This window comes from Eleutherodactylus coqui, chromosome 10 (genome assembly GCF_035609145.1).
Source record: "Eleutherodactylus coqui strain aEleCoq1 chromosome 10, aEleCoq1.hap1, whole genome shotgun sequence".
NCBI lineage: Eukaryota > Metazoa > Chordata > Amphibia > Anura > Eleutherodactylidae > Eleutherodactylus > Eleutherodactylus coqui.
The window spans coordinates 2771723-2797523 of NC_089846.1; the positions used below are offsets into that span (position 1 = coordinate 2771723).

General features: G+C 55.6%; 1 protein-coding gene across 4 annotated transcripts in view; it reads left to right on the forward strand.

The window, feature by feature from the left end:
- The window catches only part of SYN1 (synapsin I), a 107633-nt gene that overhangs the window by 70356 nt on the left and 11476 nt on the right, over positions 1–25801 (forward strand). For all 4 annotated transcript variants that reach the window (XM_066580000.1, XM_066580001.1, XM_066580003.1 and 1 more), the window contains exons 6-7: positions 16204–16266; positions 19618–19760. In XM_066580000.1, the coding sequence (XP_066436097.1) occupies positions 16204–16266; positions 19618–19760 (206 nt within the window). The remainder of the gene's footprint in view (positions 1–16203; positions 16267–19617; positions 19761–25801) is intronic.

Genomic DNA, 25801 nt, shown 5'->3' on the forward strand with positions numbered 1-25801 from the left:
CGGAGTGCGGCATAAAATCACGGGACAAGTCTTACGTGGGTCAGTCTCAGGGATGGAGATGAAGCGGCCGGGGATAGTTCCAGCAGCTTCCATCCATGGTAACCACGCCGTTGCTCATGGATGATACTACCTGTTTACACGGACGATCCGGCGCTCATGGATGATACTACCTGTTTACATGGATGATCCGGCGCTCATGGATGATACTACCTGTTTACATGGATGATCCGGCGCTCATGGATGATACTACCTGTTTACACGGACGATCCGGCGCTCGTGGATGATACTACCTGTTTACACGGATGATTCGGCGGTCACGGATGATACTACCTGTTTACATGGACGATCCGGCGCTCATGGATGATACTACCTGTTTACACGGATGATTCGGCGGTCACGGATGATACTACCTGTTTACATGGATGATCCGGCGCTCATGGATGATACTACCTGTTTACACGGACGATCCGGCGCTCGTGGATGATACTACCTGTTTACACGAACGAACCGGCGCTCATGGATGATACTACCTGTTTACACAGATGATCCGGCGCTCATGGATGATACTACCTGTGTACATGGATGATCCGGCGCTCATGGATGATACTACCTGTTTACACGGACGATCTGGCGCTCATGGATGATACTACCTGTTTACACTGACGATCCGGCGCTCATGGATGATACTACCTGTTTACACAGATGATCCGGCGCTCATGGATGATACTACCTGTGTACATGGATGATCCGGCGCTCATGGATGATACTACCTGTTTACACAAACGATCTGGCGCTCATGGATGATACTACCTGTTTACACGGACGACCCGGCGCTCATGGATGATACTACCTGTTTACACGGACGATCTGGCGCTCATGGATGATACTACCTGTTTACACAAGCGATCTGGCGCTCATGGATGATACTACCTGTTTACATGGACTCCCGGCGCTCATGGATGATACTACCTGTCTACACGGACGATCCGGCGCTAATGGATGATACTACCTGTTTACACGGACAATCCGGCGCTCATGGATGATACTACCTGTTTACACGAACGATCCGGCGCTCATGGATGATACTACCTGTTTACACAGATGATCCGGCGCTCATGGATGATACTACCTGTTTTACATGGATGATCCGGCGCTCATGGATGATACTACCTGTTTACACGGACGATCCGGCGCTCATGGATGATGCTACCTGTTTACACGGACGATCCGGCGCTCATGGATGATACTACCTGTTTACACGGACGATCTGGCGCTCATGGATGATACTACCTGTTTACACGAACGATACGGCGCTCATGGATGATACTACCTGTTTACACGGACGATCCGGCGCTTATGGATGATACTTCCTGTTTACACGGACGATCCGGCGCTCATGGGTGATACTACCTGTTTACATGGACGATCCGGCGCTCATAGATGATACTACTGTTTTACACGGACCACCTGGCGCTCATGGATGATACTACCTGTTTACACGGACGATCCTGTGCTCATGGATGATACTACCTGTTTACAGGGACGATCCTGTGCTCATGGATGATACTACCTGTTTACACGGACGACCCGGCGCTCATGGATGATACTACCTGTTTACACGGACGATCCTGTGCTCATGAATGATACTACCTGTTTACAGGGACGACCCGGCGCTCATGGATGATACTACCTGTTTACACGGATGACCCAGCGCTCATGGATGATACTACCTGTTTACACGGACGATCTGGCGCTCATGGATGATACTACCTGTTTACACGGACAATCCGGCGCTCATGGATGATACTACCTGTTTACACGGACGACCCGGCGCTCATGGATGATACTACCTGTTTACAGGGAAGACCTGGTGCTCATGGATGATACTACCTGTTTACACGGACGATCTGGCGCTCATGGATGATACTACCTGTTTACACGGACAATCCGGCGCTCATGGATGATACTACCTGTTTACACGGACAATCCGGCGCTCATGGATGATACTACCTGTTTACACGGACAATCCGGCGCTCATGGATGATACTACCTGTTTACACAGACAATCCGGCGCTCATGGATGATACTACCTATTTACATGGACGACGCGGCGCTCATGGATGATACTACTGTTTTACACGGACCACCTGGCGCTCATGGATGATACTACCTGTTTACACGAACCACCTGGCGCTCATGGATGATACTACCTGTTTACACGGACGATCCTGTGCTCATGGATGATACTACCTGTTTACACGGACGACCCGGTGCTTAGGTCTATGTATGCAGAAACTGAGAAGCAAACCAATTCCCGTTCCTGGTTCCGTCGGCAGCGTTCACACTCGGCGATAATCCTTCCAACTTCTGCTGGATGCAGGGATGTAAACGATCTATCCGGCGTGGAGACGGACCCCCGTGTGCGGTCAGGGTAACTCCTCCGGCACAACTGTCCAGACCGAAGTCCGGCTCATTGAAGAAGGCAGTTATCGTCGTCAGAGGAGCAACCAGATGGATGGAAACCACAGAAGGCATGAAAGCATTGAGAAGCTTGAAGACCGACGAGAAGAGGAGACGTCTTGGAGAAACCCTTCACGTGTGGTCAGGCCATTGGTGCAGGTTCCCAGAAATGTTCACAGCTTCCCATGGAGGGCATCTGAAAGATGTGTCTGAACGCCTCCTCGCGGTGACGGTCTCCTCCGGGTCACATTAGACCCTCCACAAGTTCGTCTCCGTGAGATTTATATTTAGACGGCACGCTGGAGCTGCTGAGACTTAGTATTTGAATTGCAAATCCCGTATTGTGCGGAAGCCGTATGGTCTTAATGTGCGACATCTGTCACTCTGCACCGCCGGCTGTTCACCAACCGGTAACCTTAGCCGTGCCAGAGAATGTGCAACACGGCTCAGCCGAGACAAACCATGGCCATAGAAATCCGGGCCTGTAACACGCCGGACGTAGCAGGCGGGACGATGTTCGTAAGGCTACCTTTACTCGAGTGAGCGCTTTACCCGCAAATACCAGGCGATTGTCCTGACAAGGACGGCCCCACGTCTGGTACTCAGGGCTCTAGCCTGTCCATAGACAAAATATAGGAAAGGATATGCTTGTGTGTGTGTATATGTATATAAGTATATGTGTGTGTATGTATGTATGTATGTATACAGAGAGAGAGAGAGCTAACAGCATAAGGTACAGGACAGAAAAGAGACCGGCCACATCAACAAATGGAAGGGACCAGACAAAGAGGTTGATGATAAAAGCATCAGACATCCCCCATCTGCCGGGATAGGGACTATGGTGTCAGACGTCCCCCATCTGCCGGGATAGGGACTATGGTGTCAGACGTCCCCCATCTGCCGGGGTAGGGACTATGGTGTCAGACATCCCACATCTGACGGGGTAGGGACTATGGTGTCCGACGTCCCCCATCTGCCGGGGTAGGGACTATGGTGTCAGACGTCCCCCATCTGACGGGGTAGGGACTATGGTGTCAGACGTCCCCCATCTGACGGGGTAAGGACTATGGTGTCAGACGTCCCCCATCTGACGGGGTAAGGACTATGGTGTCAGACGTCCCCCATCTGACGGGGTAAGGACTATGGTGTCAGACGTCCCCCATCTGACGGGGTAAGGACTATGGTGTCAGACGTCCCCCATCTGACGGGGTAGGGACTATGGTGTCAGACGTCCCCCATCTGACGGGGTAGGGACTATGGTGTCAGACGTCCCCCATCTGACGGGGTAGGGACTATGGTGTCAGACGTCCCCCATCTGACGGGGTAGGGACTATGGTGTCAGACGTCCCCCATCTGACGGGGTAGGGACTATGGTGTCAGACGTCCCCCATCTGACGGGGTAGGGACTATGGTGTCAGACGTCCCCCATCTGACGGGGTAGGGACTATGGTGTCAGACGTCCCCCATCTGACGGGGTAGGGACTATGGTGTCAGACATCCCCCATCTGACGGGGTAGGGACTTTGGTGTCAGACGTCCCCCATCTGACGGGGTAGGGACTAAGGTGTCAGACGTCCCCCATCTGACGGGGTAGGGACATCCAATGTACTTGAGGATGTACGAATCGGATTACAAAGCCAAAAAATTGATCTTTGGCCCGGAACAATACACATGGGGGATCTACAACGGCCATTGCCTCAGTTTTGGAGTTAAAAGTTGCAGATTTTTGCCCAAGTTGTACTTGGCCCTTTTTCGCTGCTCTTAACACTTTTGTTAAAGGGGTCTTTCAGTTGTAAACTAGCGATGGTCTATCAGCAGGATAGGCCATGAATAGTAGACTGACGGGGTCCATTGGCAGAGACCCCCAACAATCAGTTGAGCTGATTTCTGCAGGAAGCAGGCAGCTCCGTTCCCACTATGGTGGCCAGTCTTGGTATTGTAGACCCTGCTTGCATTGAACCTGGCTGGCTTCTTCATCAGTCCATGGTCAATAGGTTGTCGTGACCAGGCACAGGTCCCAACAGGGCCAGTGGCAACCATCGGGATGGGTGTGGGTGACTCGGGTACTGCCACATTGATGCAATGCTCAGAACCTTTTATTTTACAGTTCAGACTATCTGGTCTGGCCATCCATCACACACCGCCCGCTACCCGGGACAGCTCCGCAGCAAGAGCGCCGCCCGCGATGCAGTCCTGTAACTGCGAGACATTAATTACCTTCTTCAGTCTTTGGCGCCGCTGCGAGGTATAAAACTCAGCGTGTTTTCTCAGAGCGTAGGCTACCGGCGTTAGCAGTAAGACCGAGGCGAGGATACCTGGGAGTCATCGCTGCCGTCAAGCAGGAGTACCGGCGCCGCTGTAGGGTTCCAGCTTGCGGTCCGCAGGGATCGGCTAACCGAGTCTCATCCCATTCTTCAAAAACACATGTAATAAAAGAACATAATACAAAGAACTACTCAAGGTGGCCACAGCAATGACTGCCCGATGTAACAGCAGAGCTCGGGGGCATCAGCAGTCTGAGACATTACATGCCACTGCTCTGATTGGCCAGAGCTCATCACTTGGTGGCCAATCCAAAAGCAGCGCCAGCCTTCTGGTGCCCGCTGTGCATAGGAGCAGCAGGCTATTGTGGAAGAATGAAGAGGGGCCCCGAGGCCAAGCAGAAAGGTCATAGAGGGGCCCCGAGGCCAAGCAGAAAGGTCATAGAGGGGCCCCGAGGCCAAGCAGAAAGGTCATAGAGGGGCCCCGAGGCCAAGCAGAAAGGTCATAGAGGGGCCCCGAGGCCAAGCAGAAAGGTCATAGAGGGGCCCCGAGGCCAAGCAGAAAGGTCATAGAGGGGCCGCGAGGCCAAGCAGAAAGGTCATAGAGGGGCCCCCGAGGCCAAGCAGAAAGGTCATAGAGGGGCCCCGAGGCCAAGCAGAAAGGTCATAGAGGGGCCCCGAGGCCATGCAGAAAGGTCATAGAGGGGCCCCGAGGCCAAGCAGAAAGGTCATAGAGGGGCCCCGAGGCCAAGCAGAAAGGTCGTACAGCTCCCTCCTCTGGTCCTGGGACCGTAGGGTCGCACCCTCACACTGCTTGGCTTCTGGCAGCGGCTTATGTCCCCGAGAACAGGGGGATCTAACATGCCCAATTCTTATCTCCCTGGTCATCTGTTGGCGGCGCCTCCAGATCGGGGGTCCAGGACTGTGCCGCCTCCGATGGATTACAGTGAGATCCCCTCAGACGTGGCGTCCTTGCACGGACTGAGGTTATTCCGCTAGTGGGGGCCGTTAGCACGGATGTCTTTCGGAATGATTCAGCACCAGTCGCATCGGCTGAAGAGCTCACACTTGTACGCGGCTGTTACCATCAGTTTGTTAGCAGGGTTAAAGGTCGTAACAACGGTGTTGTCTCCGCCCATCTCGCCGGCTTACGATACGTAAAATCAGTAAGGAGCAGTTTGGGGCTTGTGTCGCTGGCTGCGGTCACATGTAGGGTAGGTTACGGTAATGACCCGCCGTCTGTGCTGTCCGCTGACGTCCGCTGTGTTTTGCCAGTAATGAAGCGCCCGCCGTCATTTCCTGGGGCTTCCCCCCTGCTGTATCTGTACACGGCGTATCCGCCGCCGCTGATAATCGCCTCAGCCCGGAGCTGGAACACCGCCAGCACTCTCACAGACGGTCTCTGTCTGAAGTTCAGGGCGGTCACATGGCTTCCTGAAAAGACCACATAGTTCACCCCCCGGTGTCTGCATCCTCATACAGACCTCCTTGTACTCTATCTTTGCCTGATAACCAATATGGCCGCCGTCACAGCTGAGACTAAAACTTCACAATCTAATGTGATTGGTGGGCTCCGGGAGCTGAGACCCCCACGGCTGCTGATGCAGATGGCCAGGAGCTGCGCTTGTCCCGCCTCACAGGGCAGAAAGTCTCCGGTGTCCGTAACTGCTCGCCGATAACAGACAGATGGCGCCTGTGATCAGATGAGCGCTTCTGCCGTTCCTCTCAGCAGCGGGACCCCGCTGATCACTATGACCCCACTGATCACTATGACCCCGCCGGTCACCATAACCCTGCTGATCACTATGACCCCGCCGGTCACCATAACCCTGCTGATCACTATGACCCCGCTGATCACTATCACTCTGCCGATCACTATGACCCCGCCGGTCACTCTGACCCTGACGGTCACTATGACCCCGCTGTTCACTATAACGCTGACGATCACTATGATCCCGCCGATCATTATGACCCCACTGATCACTATGACCCCGCTGTTCACTATGACCCCGACGGTCACTATGACCCTGCTGTTCACTATGACCCCAATGGTCTCTATGACCCTGCTGATCACTATGACCCCACTGATCACTATGACCCCACTGATCACTATGACCCCGCCGGTCACCATAACCCTGCTGATCACTATGACCCCGCCGGTCACCATAACCCTGCTGATCACTATGACCCCGCTGATCACTATCACTCTGCCGATCACTATGACCCCGCCGGTCACTCTGACCCCACTGATCACTATGACCCCGCCGGTCACTATGACCCCGACGGTCACTATGACCCTGCTGTTCACTATGACCCCAATGGTCTCTATGACCCTGCTGATCACTATGACCCTGCTGATCACTATGACCCCGCTGTTCACTATGACGCTGACGATCACTATGATCCCGCCGATCATTATGACCCCACTGATCACTATGACCCCGCTGTTCACTATGACCCCGACGGTCACTATGACCCTGCTGTTCACTATGACCCCAATGGTCTCTATGACCCTGCTGATCACTATGACCCTGCTGTTCACTATGACGCTGACGATCACTATGACCCCGCCGATCATTATGACCCCACTGATCACTATGACCCCGCTGTTCACTATGACCCCGACGGTCACTATGACCCCAACGGTCACTATGACGCTAACGATCACTATGACCCCGACGATCACTATGACCCCGCCGATTATTATGACCCCGCTGTTCACTATGACCCCGATGGTCACTATGACCCTGCTGATCACTATGACTCCGCCGATCACTATGACCCCGCCGGTCACCATAACCCTGCTGATCACAATGACACCGCCGGTCATTATGACCCCGCCGGTCACCATAACCCTGCTGATCACAATGACACCGCCGGTCATTATGACCCCGCCGGTCATTATGACCCCGCCGATCACTCTGACCCTGATGGTCACTATGACCCCGCTGTTCACTATGACGCTGACGATCACTATGACCGCGCCGATCATTATGACCCCACTGATCACTATGACCCCGCTGTTCACTATGACCCCGCTGTTCACTATGACCCCGACGGTCACTATGACCCCACTGTTCACTATGACCCCGACGGTCACTATGACCCCGCTGTTCACCATGACCCTGCTGTTCACTATGACCCCGATGGTCACTGACCCTGCTGTTCACTATGATGCTGCCGATCACTATGACCCTGCTGTTCACTATGACCCCGCTGATCACTATGACCCCGCTGTTCACTATGATGCTGCTGATCACGATGACCCTGCTGTTCACTATGACCCCGAAGGTCTCTATGACCCCGATGTTCACTATGACCCCGATGTTCACTATGACCCTGCTGATCACTATGAGACCACTGTTCACTATGACGCTGCTGTTCACTATGACCCCGCCATTCACTATGACCCCGCCGATCACTATGATGCTGCTGATCACAATGACCCTGCTGTTCACTATGACCCCGATGGTCTCTATGACCCCGCCGACCACTATGACCCCGATGTTCACTATGACCCTGCTGATCACTATGACACCACTGTTCACTATGACGCTGCTGATCACTATGACCCCCGATGGTCTCTATGACCCCCGATGGTCTCTATGACCCCGATGATCACTATGACCCCGATGATCACTATGACCCCGATGGTCTCTATGACCCCGATGATCACTATGACCTTGCTATTCACTATGACCCCGATGGTCTCTATAACCCCGCTGATCACTATGACCCCGATGGTCTCTATGACTCCGATGTTTACTATGACCCTGCTGTTCACTATGACCCCGATGGTCTTTATGACCCCGCCGATCACTATGACCCCGATGGTCTCTATGACTCCGATGTTCACTATGACCCCGATGGTCTCTATAACCCCGCTGATCACTATGACTCTGGTGGTTACTATGACCCCGCCGGTCATTATGAATCCGATGGTCACTATGTAATAAGTTCTCCCCGTCCAGACGGCACAAGTTGGTGGGTCTCACCGCGGAGGCCCCTGCTGATCTTGAGATTGGGGGGTCTTGCTTCCTGACTGTGGAGTTACTGCACCCCTCGCAGTGTGGAGGAGACTGGAGCGCTGACTGTGCATCCTCGGCCAGCGCTCCCTTCATGCTGACATCACTGCAGGGGGGAGAATCGACTCCCCCCAGTGACAGGAGAGCAGCGGGGGTCTCAGTGGTGAGACCCCCATCAATCAGCCAGTATCCCCTATCCTGTGGATATCCCATGGACAGGGGGGACTTGTAATCCTGGTACATCCCCTTTAGATAGAACTCCTGTCATGTTGGTATTTGGACCCTTCTTAGATATTCCACTCCAGGAAAAGCTAGGTGACAACATGGCTGCCATTCCAGGTCCTGCGAGGGTTGTCACCCAGCTCTCCCAGGCATCCGACCTATTTGTAGTGCCTAGGAAGTCTGGACGGCTGCTGTTTAAGCGGTTTTTAGTGACTGATCGTTTGGATGGGTCATCAATATCCAATCGGTGGGGGTCCGCCTTGCAGGACTCCGTCCGACCAGCTGTTCATAGAGACTGTGGCGCTCAGGTGAGGCCAGTGATGTCACGATCATTCGTCACATGACCCAAGAGCAGCTCGGTCTGAAGTGAATGCTATACCAAGCGTTGCCACTAGGAAATGTATGGCGCTGTGCCTGGTATGCAGTGAAGGGACCAGGACCCTGGCCCGAGCACTGCAGCCTTGTCTAACAGCAGATCATGGGGGTCCTGAGCGGCGGATTCCCACTATCAGTTATTGCTGACCTTCCCTTTAACCGCATAGACACCCAACCGCTAGAGGTAGGTCCGTCTAGCTTCAGCTGCCTGACAACCCTTGCAGGACCTGGAATGGCAGCCATATTGTCACCCAGTGGTGTCTTAGGAGGTCCATCTAAGGGTCTCTTCTCAACCCGAAGGGAACATGTTCTGTAACAACAACCCAAAATAGACACAGAGTTTCCATAGAAGCGGCCGCTGCCCAGTTCTGCGGACCCCCCCCCCCCCCCCCCCCCGTCCCGAGACCGCGGCTGCCAAAGATATAATAGCAGGTAGTGCGATGAGTATAATAGCCGGACGCGTGGGTTATAGCTCCAGAGCCCCCTCAGTCTAGCGAGTCATGCCTGGCCGCAGACCCTCCGGCTCTTGTAATCCGACCCCAGCAAGAAGTGAGGCAACTTACAGGCAACCACGATGTCACCGGCGGCCTGGAGGAAACCTTTACATCACAGACAGCAGCAGCCTGGCACTGAGTGCACGCATCATCCTCCGCATCACCATTACAGGGCTCCCAGGAATATGGCAAGTGGGAGGAGACCGGCGGGAAAGGTGGGCTGACCGCCTCCGACATGCATACCTGGAGACTCGGCATAGGAAGCAGTTGAGGTGCTGACATGCAGTCAGTGGCGGGTCGCACAGCGTGCCTGGACACTCAACAGTTAACGCTGCAAGGTGATATCGCTCCCAGAAGCTTGGCCCAATATTGCACTCTTCAGCCTGAGATCCCCACGTAGGGCCGGCTCTACGGGCGGAACAGGTGGTAGGGGTGGTACGGGTAGTACAGGCGATACAGGTGGTAGGGGCGGTACAGGAGGGGCCAACGCTACAGGTGGTACGGGTAGTACGGGAGGGGCCAGCGCTACGGGAGGTACAGGTGGTAGGGGCGGTACGGGTAGTGTGGGTGGTACGGGAGGGGCCAACGCTACGGGCGGTACCAGTAGTACGGGTGGTAGGGGCGTTACGGGTAGTATGGGTGGGGCCGGCACTATAGGACAGGTGGTAGGGGCAATCAGGTAGTACGGGAGGGGCCAGCGCTATGGGCGGTACAGATGGTAGGGGCAGTACTGCTAGTACAGGTGGTAGGGGTGGTATGGGTATTACAGGAGAGGCCAGCGCTACGGGCGGTACGGGTGGTAGGGGCGGTACCAGTAGTATGGGTGGTAGGGGCGGTACGGGTAGTACGGGAGGGGCCAGCGCTACGGACGGTACAGGTGGTAGGGGCGGTACCGGTAGTACGGGTGGTAGGGGCGGTACTGGTAGTACGGTTGGTAGGGGAGGGGCCAGCACTACGGGCGGTACCAGTAGTATGGGTGGTAGGGGCGGTATGGGTAGTATGGGTGGGGCCGGCACTACAGGATAGGTGGTAGGGGCAATCAGGTAGTACGGGAGGGGCCAGTGCTATGGGCGGTACAGGTGGTAGGGGCGGTACGGGTGGTAGGGGCGGTACCGCTAGTACAGGTGGTAGGGGCGTAATGGGTAGTACGGGAGGGGCTAGCGCTACAGGCGGTACAGGTGGTAGGGGCGGTACAGGTGGTACGGGAGGGGTCAGCGCTACGGGTGGTACAGGTGGTACGGGAGGGGCCAGTGCTACGGGCGGTACAGGTGGTAGGGGCGGTACTGGTAGTACAGGTGGTACGGGAGGGGCCAGCGCTACGGGCAGTACAGGTGGTAGGGGCGGTACTGGTAGTACAGGTGGTACGGGAGGGGCCAGTGCTACGGGCGGTACAGGTGGTAGGGGCGGTACAGGTGGTACGGGAGGGGTCAGCGCTACGGGTGGTACAGGTGGTACGGGAGGGGCCAGCGCTACGGGCAGTACAGGTGGTAGGGGCGGTACGGGTGGTACGGGAGGGGCCAGCGCTACAGGCGGTACCGATAATACGGGTGGTAGGGGTGGTACGGGAGGGGCCAGCGCTACGGGCGGTACCGGTAGTACGGGTGGTAGGGGCGGTACCGGTAGTACGGGTGGTAGGGGTGGTACCGGTAGTATGGGTGGTAGGGGCAGTACAGGAGGGGCCAGCGCTACGGGCAGTACTGGTGGTAGGGGCGGTACTGGTGGTACAGGAGGGGCCAGCGCTACGGGCGGTACAGGTGGTAGGGGTGGTACCGGTAGTACAGGTGGTTGGGGCAGTACGGGTGGTAGGGGCGGTATGGGTGGTGGGGGTGGTATGGGCGGTACCGCTAGTACAGGTGGTAGGGGTGGTACGGGTAGTACAGGAGGGGCCAGCGCTACGGGCGGTACAGGTGGAAGGGGCGGTACTGGTAGTACAGGTGGTAGGGTGTGGTACCGGTAGTACAGGTGGTTGGGGCAGTACGGGTGGTAGGGGCGGTATGGGTGGTGAGGGTGGTAGGGGCGGTATGGGTGGTGGGGGTGGTACGGGTGGTACGGGTAGTATGGGTGGTACCGGTAGTATGGGTGGCAGGGGTGGTACGGGTAGTATGGGTGGCACGGGTGGTAGGGGTGGTACGGGTAGTATGGGTGGTACGGGTGGCAGGGGTGGGGCCGGAGCTGCAGGACACTTTTATGCACGTTTTTCAAACATAAAAATTACACGTTTAAATAAGAAAAATGTAAAAATCGCATCACTGGCAGGAAGCTCTCGGGTAGCGGCGCCCGCAAGCGCCATAGCGAATGGAGGACGAGTGTTTAACAATATCGTGGAACTATGGAACATGCTGCAGGAGGAGCGCCGTGTAAACAAACCCATTGGTAACGAAGGGTTAACACACGGCGGTTCTGTGTGACGCAAACACCCCGAACTCGTGCCGTCCTGTTGCCCGCTTGAATGAGCCCTAATGCCGGATTCACCCGGGTGCTTCTGCTTTTCGTGGGGTGTACGGACGCGATGCTGCAGGTGGAACAAGCGCCCTCCGTCTCTGCGCCATCACAGACGCCGCGCCCCTGATCTGCGGGGGGAGTTACAGCCGCATCGCGCTCACGGTGAAAACTGCGATACTCGGTGCCTCTGGTTAGAAGGCGTCTTATCAGCGTCCGTGAGCTCGCAGGTCGGCGCACGTTCCAGCGAGCAGAAGTACCATTGATACAACCCAAAAAGCCGGGGGAGGGGGTTTGTGTTTGTGTGTTCGCCCCGCCGGCGGGATCTGTAGGCTTCAAGCGGTCTGGCGGCGGCGCGGCGTCCTGTATGTTGTTCGGAGTCTCACGAGATTACCCTCGCATTAAATCCAGATCTCCTCTATGTTTCACGGTTTTTGGTATTGCATTAGCGGCACTTCTGCTGGAGCGCACTCCGCCGCCCCCGCGGTCACAGCCGCCCCCGCGCACTCCGCCGCCCCCGCGGACACCGCCGCCTCCGCGGACACCGCCGCCCCCGCGGACACCGCCTCCCCCGCAGACACCGCCTCCCCCGCAGACACCGCCGCCCCCGCGCACTCCGCCGCCCCCCCGGACACCGCCGCCCCCCCGGACACCGCCGCCCCCGCGGACACCGCCGCCCCCGCGCACTCCGCTGCCCCGCGCACTCCGCCGCCCCCGCGGACTCCGCCGCCCCCGCGGACAGCGCCGCCCCCGCGGACAGCGCCGCCCCCGCGGACACCGCCGCCCCCGCGCACTCCGCCTCCCCCGCGCACTCCGCCGCCCCCACGCACTCCGCCGCCCCCGCGGACACCGCCGCCCCCGCGCACTCCGCCGCCCCCGCGGACACCGCCGCCCCCGAATTCCCACCTGTATCTGCGTACCGCGTCATCCGGACACGTGAATTACTGCAGCGGGCGCTGGGGGGCTCTTCACTGCGCAGCCCCCAATCATGTGACCTCTGTCCTTTAACCCCTTACACTGGGGTCTGACTGCTGGGACCCCCAGAGACCTTGAGAGTGTCGCCTGAATGCCCCCTGTAAATGGCGCGGCAGTGCATATGCTCCACCACCGCGGGGCGACACGTTCAGCAATCTCCCCCATGAACTCCCGCTTTTAGCGCTACGGGCAGCGCTACGTATGGACATGTTTCCGCAGTAGCGCTCACGGCGGCACCTCCTTGTAAGCCACGCCATAGAGGAACGCTACATGTCATCCTGATGTGGCTGATAACAGTGAGCAATAGATGCCAGTTAGATATACAGAAGGGGACATGAAAAAAGCGAAGATCAATATCCGTGATTTGTGAGAAAATCGCATCGCTGACCGGGCGCGGAAATTGTATGTTTTATCAATAGGGGAAAGTAAAAATCGCCGCCCGCTTGCACAAAACTCCGGCGCGCGTACGATGTCATGTGACACGATGTTTAACCCCCCCCCCCCAAAAAATAATGGCGAGTTTTCTGCCAAACTGCAGAACAACCGGACGAGTGGCGATTCTTCTGAGAAACTTGTAAACAGACCCGCCGAAAACTCTGCGGCTTATCTCCACGCAACGCACAAAACCCACAGGAGACGCCCGTGTCACAGCAGCCCGCCGGCGCGCACAAAACCCACAGGAGACGCCCGTGTCACAGCAGCCCGCCGGCGCGCACAAAACCCACAGGAGACGCCCGTGTCACAGCAGCCCGCCGGCACGCACAAAACCCACAGGAGACACCCGTGTCACAGCAGCCCGCCGGCGCGCACAAAACCCACAGGAGACGCCCGTGTCACAGCAGCCCGCCGGCGCGCACAAAACCCACAGGAGACGCCCGTGTCACAGCAGCCCGCCGGCGCGCACAAAGCCCACAGGAGACGCCCGTGTCACAGCAGCCCGCCGGCGCGCACAAAACCCACAGGAGACGCCCGTGTCACAGCAGCCCGCCGGCGCGCACACGGAGGTCACATCTAGAGCTTCACCTGTTTATTCACATGCGCGATTCTCCCCTCGGACCGTCGGCGCGGCGCCGCCTGTTTCTGGGCCCATTAATTCTCATGGATGGGCTGCGATCACAACGTGGGCGCGATGCAGCCTTACCATCTGACTACGGCAGCGCAGGCAATAGATGCAAAACGGAGACATCGCGGCACGCCGAGTGCGGTTTTCTAGGCCCGTGTGAAGGAGGTTGCTGCCCCTTTAAGTGCCGCCTCAGCTCTCTGTTATTGCCTCTCTGGAGAGAGCTGCGGCGGGCCCTGGCGTCACGTCATCTCTGGGTGTGAGCCACATACTGTGCTGACCACAAGAAAGCCAGCGTAAAGCCGCAGGAGCCGGGGAGGCGCAGGGGGGCGCAGGGGCGCAGCGCTCGCTCCGGCCACCTCTGCCTTCCTGGATTTCCACACTTTCTCTCGGTGAACTCTCTCACCCCGCCTTCCGGACGCAGATTAGGAGAAATGAGAGCGGGGAAACCGGCGCCGCACGTCACTGTTGATTGTTCTGGGTGGAAAAAGGCATAAAGTCTGGGTGACCTCCAGCTATTGTTCTCTGGTGTAACCGTGGACTCCAAAATAAGACCCGCCCCCCGATCCACATGGAGAGGTCATTCCTACAGCACTCTCTGGATGTCGGTTGGCATCTGTGCCCGGGTTGAGGTTGGTGCAGGTCCCTATCTAGGACCACGCCGGTACATACACCCCACATGTAAGGCTGCCGGCCCCCGGGAAGGTATATGACATAGGCAGCTACCTATCCCGCTTATCACCCTTTGGCCAGCTGGCTTACTGTTTCTAAGCGGCTGCCAGACACGGGAGAGAAGCTTAAAGGGCTCATCCAGGACCTGTCATCAGGGTAGGTGATCAGTGGTTGATCGTTGGATGATGCCACCCGAGACCCCGCTAATCAGCTGATATCAGGCCTGCGGACGGCGCTGTGCACATTGCAGTGGCCAACCCGGGTCACTGCAATACAGAGGGCGCTATCTGCTTCCAGCACTGTCCACACTGACAGCGGCCCGGCGTTATCCTTCCATGATCAACTCTTGATGACTTATCCTGAGGACCGGCCATCAATGGTAAAAATTCCAGACATCCCCTTTAACACCCAGTCTCTCCAGTCCCTGTTCCCACAGATGGGCAACAGGCTGCCCCCTTACACATGGCGTTGATGGTGGATCCTGGTGGCATCTACCATGAAGACTCTAATGTCTGTGTCCAGTTAAAGGGGTTGTCCAGTTGTAAACTATAGGCTAGGCTATCAATAGTAGAGCGATGTGGGTCTGGTGCCTGGGACTCCCACTGCTCAGCTGTTTGCTGGGCCAGGAAGCACACAGCTCCGACCACCCTGCAGTGGCGAGGCTTGTTATTGCAGGCTTTGAAGTGAATGGGAATATTGCCCGCAGTACTAAGTCTGGCCACTACAGTGGGAACGGAGCTGTCAGCTCAGTGCAGGAGCACATAGACCCAGCAAACAGCTGAGAAATGTGCGGCTCTGCGTGTGGTTGAGCCTCAGCGGGACTCACCCGCATACGGAAACCGTCTGCATGGACTCTGCCGCACGCAGATATCCTTCTGGTGCCCGCTATTATGCATCAGTCCGCTGGCACAGGTGATCGTAGCGGGCAATGCTGCTCTGTCATTCCATGGAGTGGCTGATAGCAGGGAGCAGTAGTGTGTTGTGTCTGGTATTGCAGCTTATCTCCCATTCACTTCAACGGAGCTGAGCTGCAATACCTGACACAACCTATGGACAAGAGTGGCGCTGTGATGGAAGAAAGCAGCCATGTTTTTCTAACCTTGGTCAACCCCTTTAACTACACGGTAAATAGCAAGAAGACGGAGGCTTGGTGTAATGTCCTGCATGGAATGCTGGGTGTTGTAGTACCACCACTTACATCACTTGTCTTCTGTCTTCCAGCTGACCGCCTCCAAGTTTCCAGTAGTGATCAAGATGGGCCACGCTCACTCCGGTATGGGGAAGGTGAGTGAAGGTCAGCAGGTCAGTAGTGGGGCAGAGCGTGTGCCGGTCACGGGTTACACAACAGAGGGTGACGTCCCATCTGTGCCCATTACGGAGGTCTCGCTGGCAGCGCGCCATCTTCCTCTTCGCACACTTCTGTTTCCTCCGCATTGCACAAGGGAGCAGCGAGGCGTCGTGTCCGGGCAGGTTTGCTTTGTTTGCACCTACCCTTGTGTCAGTTCATGGAGTCATATAGATGAGGCACCGGAGGTCACTTGCAGTTGGCATCCCTGAGTCCTATAGATGAGGTGCCGGAGGTCACTTACAGTGTGCGTCCCCGAGCCGTTAAGGTGAGGCACCGGAGGTCACTTACAGTTGGCGTCCCCGAGTCATATAGATGAGGCATCGGAGGTCACTTACAGTTGGCGTCCCCGAGTCCTATAGATGAGGTGTCGGTGGTCACTTACAGTTGGCGTCCCCGAGTCCTATAGATGAGGCACCTGAGGTCACTTACAGTTGGCGTCCCCGAGTCCTATAGATGAGGCACCGGAGGTCACTTGCAGTTGGCATCCCTGAGTCCTATAGATGAGGTGCCGGAGGTCACTTACAGTGTGCGTCCCCGAGCCGTTAAGGTGAGGCACCGGAGGTCACTTACAGTTGGCGTCCCCGAGTCATATAGATGAGGCATCGGAGGTCACTTACAGTTGGCGTCCCCGAGTCCTATAGATGAGGTGTCGGTGGTCACTTACAGTTGGCGTCCCCGAGTCCTATAGATGAGGCACCTGAGGTCACTTACAGTTGGCGTCCCTGAGTCCTATAGATGAGGTGCCGGAGGTCACTTACAGTGTGCGTCCCCGAGCCGTTAAGGTGAGGCACCGGAGGTCACTTAAAGTTGGCGTCCCCGAGTCCTATAGATGAGGCATCGGAGGTCGCTTACAGTTGGCGTCACAGAGTCCTATAGATGAGGTGCCGGTGGTCACTTACAGTTGGCGTCCCCGAGTCCTATAGATAAGGCATCGGAGGTCACTTACAGTTGGCGTCCCTGAGTCCTATAGATGAGGTGCCGGAGGTCACTTACAGTGTGCGTCCCCGAGCCGTTAAGGTGAGGCACCGGAGGTCACTTACAGTTGGCGTCCCCGAGTCCTATAGATAAGGCATCGGAGGTCACTTACAGTTGGGTCCCCGAGTCCTATAGATGAGGTGCCGGAGGTCACTTACAGTGTGCATCCCCGAGTCCTATAGATGAGGCATCGGTGGTCACTTACAGTTGGCGTCCCCGAGTCCTATAGATAAGGTGCCGGTGGTCACTTACAGTTGGCGTCCCCGAGTCCTATAGATGAGGTGCCGGTGGTCACTTACAGTTGGCGTCCCCGAGTCGTATAGATAAGGTGCCGGTGGTCACTTACAGTTGGCGTCCCCGAGTCCTATAGATGAGGTGCCGGTGGTCACTTACAGTTGGCGTCCCCGAGTCCTATAGATGAGGTGTCGGAGGTCACTTACAGTTGGCGTCCCCGAGTCCTATAGATAAGGTGCCGGTGGTCACTTACAGTTGGCGTCCCCGAGTCCTATAGATGAGGTGTCGGAGGTCACTTACACTTGGCGTCCCCGAGTCGTATAGATGAGGTGTCGGAGGTCGCTTACAGTTGGCATCCCCGAGTCGTATAGATGAGGTGTCGGAGGTCGCTTACAGTTGGCGTCCCCGAGTCGTATAGATGAGGTGCCGGAGGTCGCTTACAGTTGGCGTCCCCGAGTCGTATAGATGACGTGCCGGAGGTCGCTTACAGTTGGCGTCCCCGAGTCGTATAGATGACGTGCCGGAGGTCACTTACAGTTGGCGTCCCCGAGTCGTATAGATGAGGTGCCGGAGGTCACTTACAGTTGGCGTCCCCGAGTCGTATAGATGACGTGCCGGAGGTCGCTTACAGTTGGCGTCCCCGAGTCGATAGATGAGGTGCCGGAGGTCACTTACAGTTGGAGTCCCCGAGTCCTATAGATGAGGTGCCGGAGGTTGCTTACAGTTGGTGTCCCCGAGTCGTATAGATGACGTGCCGGAGGTCGCTTACAGTTGGCGTCCCCGAGTCGTATAGATGAGGTGTCGGAGGTCACTTACAGTTGGCGTCCCCGAGTCCTCTATATGACGTGCCGGAGGTCGCTTACAGTTGGCATCCCCGAGTCGTATAGATGACGTGCTGGAGGTCGCTTACATTGGCGTCCCCGAGTCGTGTAGATGAGGTGTCGGAGGTCACTTACAGTTGGCGTCCCCGAGTCGTATAGATGAGGTGCCGGAGGTCACATACAGTTGGCGTCCCCGAGTCGTATAGATGAGGTGCCGTAGGTCACTTACAGTTGGCGTCCCCAAGTCCTATAGATGAGGTGCCGGAGGTCACTTACAGTTGGCGTCCCCGAGTCGTATAGATGAGGTGCCAGAGGTCGCTTACAGTTGGCGTCCCCGAGTTGTATAGATGAGGTGCTGGAGGTCGCTTACAGTTGGCGTCCCCGAGTCGTATAGATGACGTGCCGGAGGTCGCTTACATTGGCGTCCCCGAGTCGTGTAGATGACGTGTCGGAGGTCACTTACAGTTGGCGTCCCCGAGTCGTATAGATGAGGTGCCGGAGGTCACATACAGTTGGCGTCCCCGAGTCGTATAGATGAGGTGCCGGAGGTCACTTACAGTTGGCGTCCCCGAGTCCTATCGATGAGGTGCCGGAGGTCACTTACAGTTGGCGTCCCCGAGTCGTATAGATGAGGTGCCGGAGGTCACTTACAGTTGGCGTCCCCAAGTCCTATAGATGAGGGGCCGGAGGTCACTTACAGTTGGCGTCCCCAAGTCCTATAGATGAGGTGCCGGAGGTCACTTACAGTTGGCGTCCCCAAGTTGTATAGAGGAGGTGCTGGAGGTCGCTTACAGTTGGCGTCCCCGAGTCGTATAGATGAGGTGCTGGAGGTTGCTTACAGTTGGCGTCCCCGAGTTGTATAGATGAGGTGCTGGAGGTCGCTTACAGTTGGCGTCCCCGAGTCGTATAGATGAGGTGCCGGAGATCGCTTACAGTTGGCGTCCCCGAGTCGTATAGATGAGTCACTGTAGGACATTTGCGGCGTGCGTCATGGACATCACAGGACAGCTCTCTGTGTGAAGGATAAGGAGTGCTAGTTATGGCAGCAGTAGACTGTCATCTGCAGGTTGTTAATTATCGCCATTTGATGGGCGGAGCTCCCGCCCCCGCGATCGCCAGTCATTATTATTATCCAAGAACTTGTCCTAAGGAGACGGGAAGAGAAGAGACAGTCTCCTGGTACTTGTAGTCCGCCGCTCTCTGCACTGTTAGGGTAGAGGCAGTACTGTCCATTGACGCTCTTGTTCCCTGTTTCAGGTGAAGGTGGACAACCAGTACGATTTCCAGGACATCGCCAGCGTAGTGGCCCTCACGAAAACCTACGCAACCTCTGAGCCGTTCATCGACGCCAAGTATGATGTCCGCATCCAGAAGATCGGGAACAACTACAAAGCCTACATGTAAGTGCCGACCCTACAGACCACGTAGCCATCACATATGGGGCCGGGCGTGCAGTCAGATACTCACCCGGCATCACACTGATGCTGACCGGTCCCATCAGGGGCACACTGACACATGGGGGACAGATAATGACAGGCTGACATTTGGGGGACAGATAATGACAGGCTGACACATGGGGGACAGATAATGACAGGCTGACACATGGGGGACAGATAATGACAGGCTGACACATGGGGGACAGATAATAACAGGCTGACACATGGGGGACAGATAATGACAGGCTGACACATGGGGGACAGATAATGACAGGCTGACACATGGGGGACAGATAATGACAGGCTGACACTTGGGGGACAGATAATGACAGGCTGACACTTGGGGGACAGATAATGACAGGCTGACACATGGGGGACAGATAATGACAGGCTGACACATGGGGGACAGATAATGACACGCTGATACTTAGGGGACAGGATAATGACAGGCTGACACATGGGGGACAGATAATAACAGGCTGACACATGGGGGACAGATAATGACAGGCTGACACTTGGGGGGACAGATAATGACAGGCTGACACATGGGGGACAGATAATGACAGGCTGACACTTGGGGGGACAGATAATGACAGGCTGACACATGGGGGACAGATAATGACACGCTGATACTTAGGGGACAGGATAATGACAGGCTGATACTTAGGGGACAGGATAATGACAGGCTGACACATGGGGGACAGATAATAACAGGCTGACACATGGGGGACAGATAATGACAGGCTGACACTTGGGGGGACAGATAATGACAGGCTGACACATGGGGGACAGATAATGACACGCTGATACTTAGGGGACAGGATAATGACAGGCTGATACTTGGGGGACGGGATAATGACAGGCTGATACTTGGGGGACGGGATAATGACACGCTGACACTTGGGGGACGGGATAATGACAGACTGACACTTGGGGGATGGGATAATGACACGCTGTTACTGGGGGGACGGGATAATGACACGCTGACACTTGGGGGACGGGATAATGACACGCTGACACTTGGGGGACGGGATAATGACACGCTGACACTTGGGGGACGGGATAATGACACGCTGATACTTGGGGGACAGGATAATGACACGCTGATACTTGTGGGACGGGATAATGACACGCTGATACTGGGGGGACGGGATAATGACACGCTGACACTTGGGGGACGGGATAATGACACGCTGATACTTGGAGGATGGGATAATGACACACTGACACTTGGGGGGACGGGATAATGACACGCTGATACTTGGGGGGACGGGATAATGACAGGCTGACACTTGGGGGGACGGGATAATGGCACGCTGACACTTGGGGGGACGGGATAATGGCACGCTGACACTTGGGGGACGGGATAATGACACGCTGACACTTGGGGGACGGGATAATGACACGCTGACACTTGGGGGACGGGATAATGACACGCTGACACTTGGGGGACGGGATAATGACACGCTGACACTTGGGGGACGGGATAATGACACGCTGACACTTGGGGGACGGGATAATGACAGGCTGACACTTGGGGGACGGGATAATGACACGCTGACACTTGGGGGACGGGATAATGACACGCTGACACTTGGGGGACGGGATAATGACACGCTGACACTTGGGGGACGGGATAATGACACGCTGATACTTGGGGGACGGGATAATGACACGCTGACACTTGGGGGACGGGATAATGACACGCTGATACTTGGGGGACGGGATAATGACACGCTGATACTTGGGGGACGGGATAATGACACGCTGATACTTGGGGGACGGGATAATGACACGCTGACACTTGGGGGACGGGATAATGACACGCTGATACTTGGGGGGACGGGATAATGGCACGCTGATACTTGGGGGGACGGGATAATGACAGGCTGACACTTGGGGGACGGGATAATGACACGCTGACACTTGGGGGGACGGGATAATGGCACGCTGACACTTGGGGGGACGGGATAATGGCACGCTGACACTTGGGGGATGGGATAATGACACGCTGACACTTGGGGGACGGGATAATGACACGCTGACACTTGGGGGACGGGATAATGACACGCTGACACTTGGGGGACGGGATAATGACACGCTGACACTTGGGGGACGGGATAATGACACGCTGACACTTGGGGGACGGGATAATGACAGGCTGACACTTGGGGGACGGGATAATGACACGCTGACACTTGGGGGACGGGATAATGACACGCTGACACTTGGGGGACGGGATAATGACACGCTGACACTTGGGGGATGGGATAATGACACGCTGACACTTGGGGGATGGGATAATGACACGCTGATACTTGGGGGACGGGATAATGACACGCTGACACTTGGGGGACGGGATAATGACACGCTGATACTTGGGGGACGGGATAATGACACGCTGATACTTGGGGGACGGGATAATGACACGCTGATACTTGGGGGACGGGATAATGACACGCTGACACTTGGGGGACGGGATAATGACACGCTGATACTTGGGGGACGGGATAATGACACGCTGACACTTGGGGGACGGGATAATGACACGCTGACACTTGGGGGGATTGGATAATGACACGCTGATACTTGGGGGGATGGGATAATGACACGCTGACACTTGGGGGACGGGATAATGACACGCTGACACTTGGGGGGATGGGATAATGACACGTTGATACTTGGGGGACGGGATAATGACACGCTGACACTTGGGGGACAGGATAATGACACGCTGACACTTGGGGGACGGGATAATGACACGCTGACACTTGGGGGGATGGGATAATGACAGGCTGACACTTGGGGGACGGGATAATGACACGCTGACACTTGGGGGACGGGATAATGACACGCTGACACTTGGGGGATGGGATAATGACACGCTGACACTTGGGGGGACGGGATAATGACACGCTGACACTTGGGGGACGGGATAATGACACGCTGACATTTGGGGAACAGGATAATGACACGCTGATACTTGGGGGACGGGATAATGACAGGCTGACACTTGGGGGACGGGATAATGACACGCTGACACTTGGGGGACGGGATAATGACACGCTGACACTTGGGGGACGGGATAATGACACGCTGACACTTGGGGGGACGGGATAATGACACGCTGATACTTGGGGGACGGGATAATGACACGCTGATACTTGGGGGACGGGATAATGACAGGCTGACACTTGGGGGACGGGATAATGACACGCTGACACTTGGGGGACGGGATAATGACACGCTGACACTTGGGGGACGGGATAATGACACGCTGACACTTGGGGGACGGGATAATGACACGCTGACACTTGGGGGGACGGGATAATGACACGCTGATACTTGGAGGACGGGATAATGACAGGCTGACACTTGGGGGACGGGATAATGACACGCTGACACTTGGGGGACGGGATAATGACACGCTGATACTTGGGGGATGGGATAATGACACGCTGATACTTGGGGGGATGGGATAATGACACGCTGATACTTGGGGGGACGGGATAATGACACGCTGATACTTGGGGGGACGGGATAATGACACGCTGATACTTGGGGGGACAGGATAATGACACGCTGACACTTGGGGGACGGGATAATGACACGCTGATACTTGGGGGGACGGGATAATGACACGCTGACACTTGGGGGACGGGATAATGACACGCTGATACTTGGGGGACGGGATAATGACACGCTGACACTTGGGGGGATGGGATAATGACACGCTGACACTTGGGGGACGGGATAATGACACGCTGACACATGGGGGGCGGGATAATGACACGCTGATACTTGGGGGACGGGATAATGACACGCTGACACTTGGGGGACGGGATAATGACACGCTGACACTTGGGGGGCGGGATAATGGCATGCTGATACTTGGGGGACGGGATAATGACAGGCTGATACTCGGGGTACGGGGTAATGACACGCTGACACTTGGGGGACGGGATAATGACACGCTGACACTTGGGGGGCGGGATAATGGCATGCTGATACTTGGGGGACGGGATAATGACACGCTGATACTCGGGGTACGGGGTAATGACACGCTGACCCTTGGGGGGTAAGTTTATGAGATGACCACTAATCCCGCCCATCATGGCGCCTCTTATCTCTTAACCCTGTAGTGGTCCTAGACGGGCCCTCGGTCCCCGGGCTCTTTGCTTCGGCCTGTGCCGCCGGGATGTGATATTTGTGGAGGGTTTGCTGCTGTTTTTGTGACTCTCCATCCTGTGAAGCTATAAATAGATTTCGCCGTTAACCTCGAGCTATAAATATCCCGCTTCTGCGCTCGCCGTCATTCTGCTCCCGGGTTTCCCTCCCTGTTTGCTCTGCGGGTTTTTCTGGTTCCATACGGCATAATATGAGCCTCTCCCTTCCCTCTCTGACAACACCTAGAACCTGATCAGTCCTTCTCTGAGGACCCGCAGAACCTGATCAGCCCCTCTGTGAGAACACGCAGATCCCGGCTGCCTGGGAACACTACTGCTTGCCGGCTGGGGAAGCTGTTAGTCGTCACGCAGCTTCCTGTAACGCCGTTTATGCTTTCTGTAGAAGGATTAGGTCACCCAAGAAAAAAAGGATAACTTTACAGCCCGATCCCTGCGGACATTCCAAATAACACAATTTCATAAGAATGTGAAGTCTGGTGAGGAGTGATGGACTGCGCCTGAGGGTCATCAGATGGAGTCATAGGACCCGTCAACTTGTAGCTTGGAAGCAGTATATAGCAGGACTAGATATACTCCTGCCCTACGATGGGTATAGAGAACTAGAGAGATATCTGAACAATAGTGTATACAAGAACCAGCCAAGGGCAAAAATGATGTGTGGAACCAGCAGGTCACGAAATTGGTCATACATACATGGCATAACCAAGGCACAGAGCGGTGATCTGGAACCAGTAGGATCAATCATGGACATGAACCTTGGCCTACGACAGAGAGGAGCAGAAGTAACGAGACAACTTGAGGTCTGAAATCCGTGGACAGTAGGCAAATCATGGACATAAAGTTTGGTTCTAGAAGAGATATAGAAAAGAAATGATAAGACTGCGTCTGGTCTAGAACGCATATATAGCAGGATCAATCATGGGCATAAGCCTGAAGCCTAGGAGAGATCTAGAGCAGAAGTGATGAGACGATGCATGGTCTAGAATGAGTATGTGGTTGGCCATGGCCAAGAACTAGCTCATAGAACGGAGATAGCGTAGAAGTAAAGAGACGACCTGAAAGATCAATCACAAACGGGATCTAGAGAAGAAGGACCGAGAAGTAGAGCGTATAAGGGATAAGACATCTGGACGTTCTGGAACAAATACATGGAAGCTGAATCATGGAGAAGAACTTGAACTCTTGAGTAGATATAGAGATACGACTCAAGGTGCTGTAGGCCAATCGTGGACATAAACGTATGGCCTTGAAGTATAGAACAGAAGTGATAAGATGGCCTATGACCTGGAACACGTGTGTAGCAGGCCAATCATGGTCAAGGAGGATGGTCTCAGGAGACGTATAGAGAAGTAATGACACCGTTGTGGAACAAGTCAGTAGGCCGATAACGGTCAAGAACGTGAGTCGTTGAGCAGGTATAGAGCAGAAGTGTGAGGTGACCTATTAAGACAATCACGGAATTGGACTTCAGTTCAAAAATACTGAACAGAAGTGACGAGACTTCTTAAGGTCTAGAAGACGTATGCAGGAGGCCAGTTCTAAGTCCTGGAGCGGATGAAGGCTGTGTGAACTGTGTCCCATGTAGGGAGATGTAGGTTTTACTCTTGGAAACAGAAAGTTGACCTTACGGAGCATCACAACTTTAAGTGTGCAAATGGGAAGATGGAACAATACCTCTGCAGCGCCACCTGTTGGAGGCTGCGTTCCTGCAAGACAACGTTGGACTTTTTAGACAAGTCTTGTAACAATGACTGGGAATTGTAAGCCAGAAACAGACAGTTGTTTCGTTGAGTGATCGCCCATCAGTCTGTAGGCGGT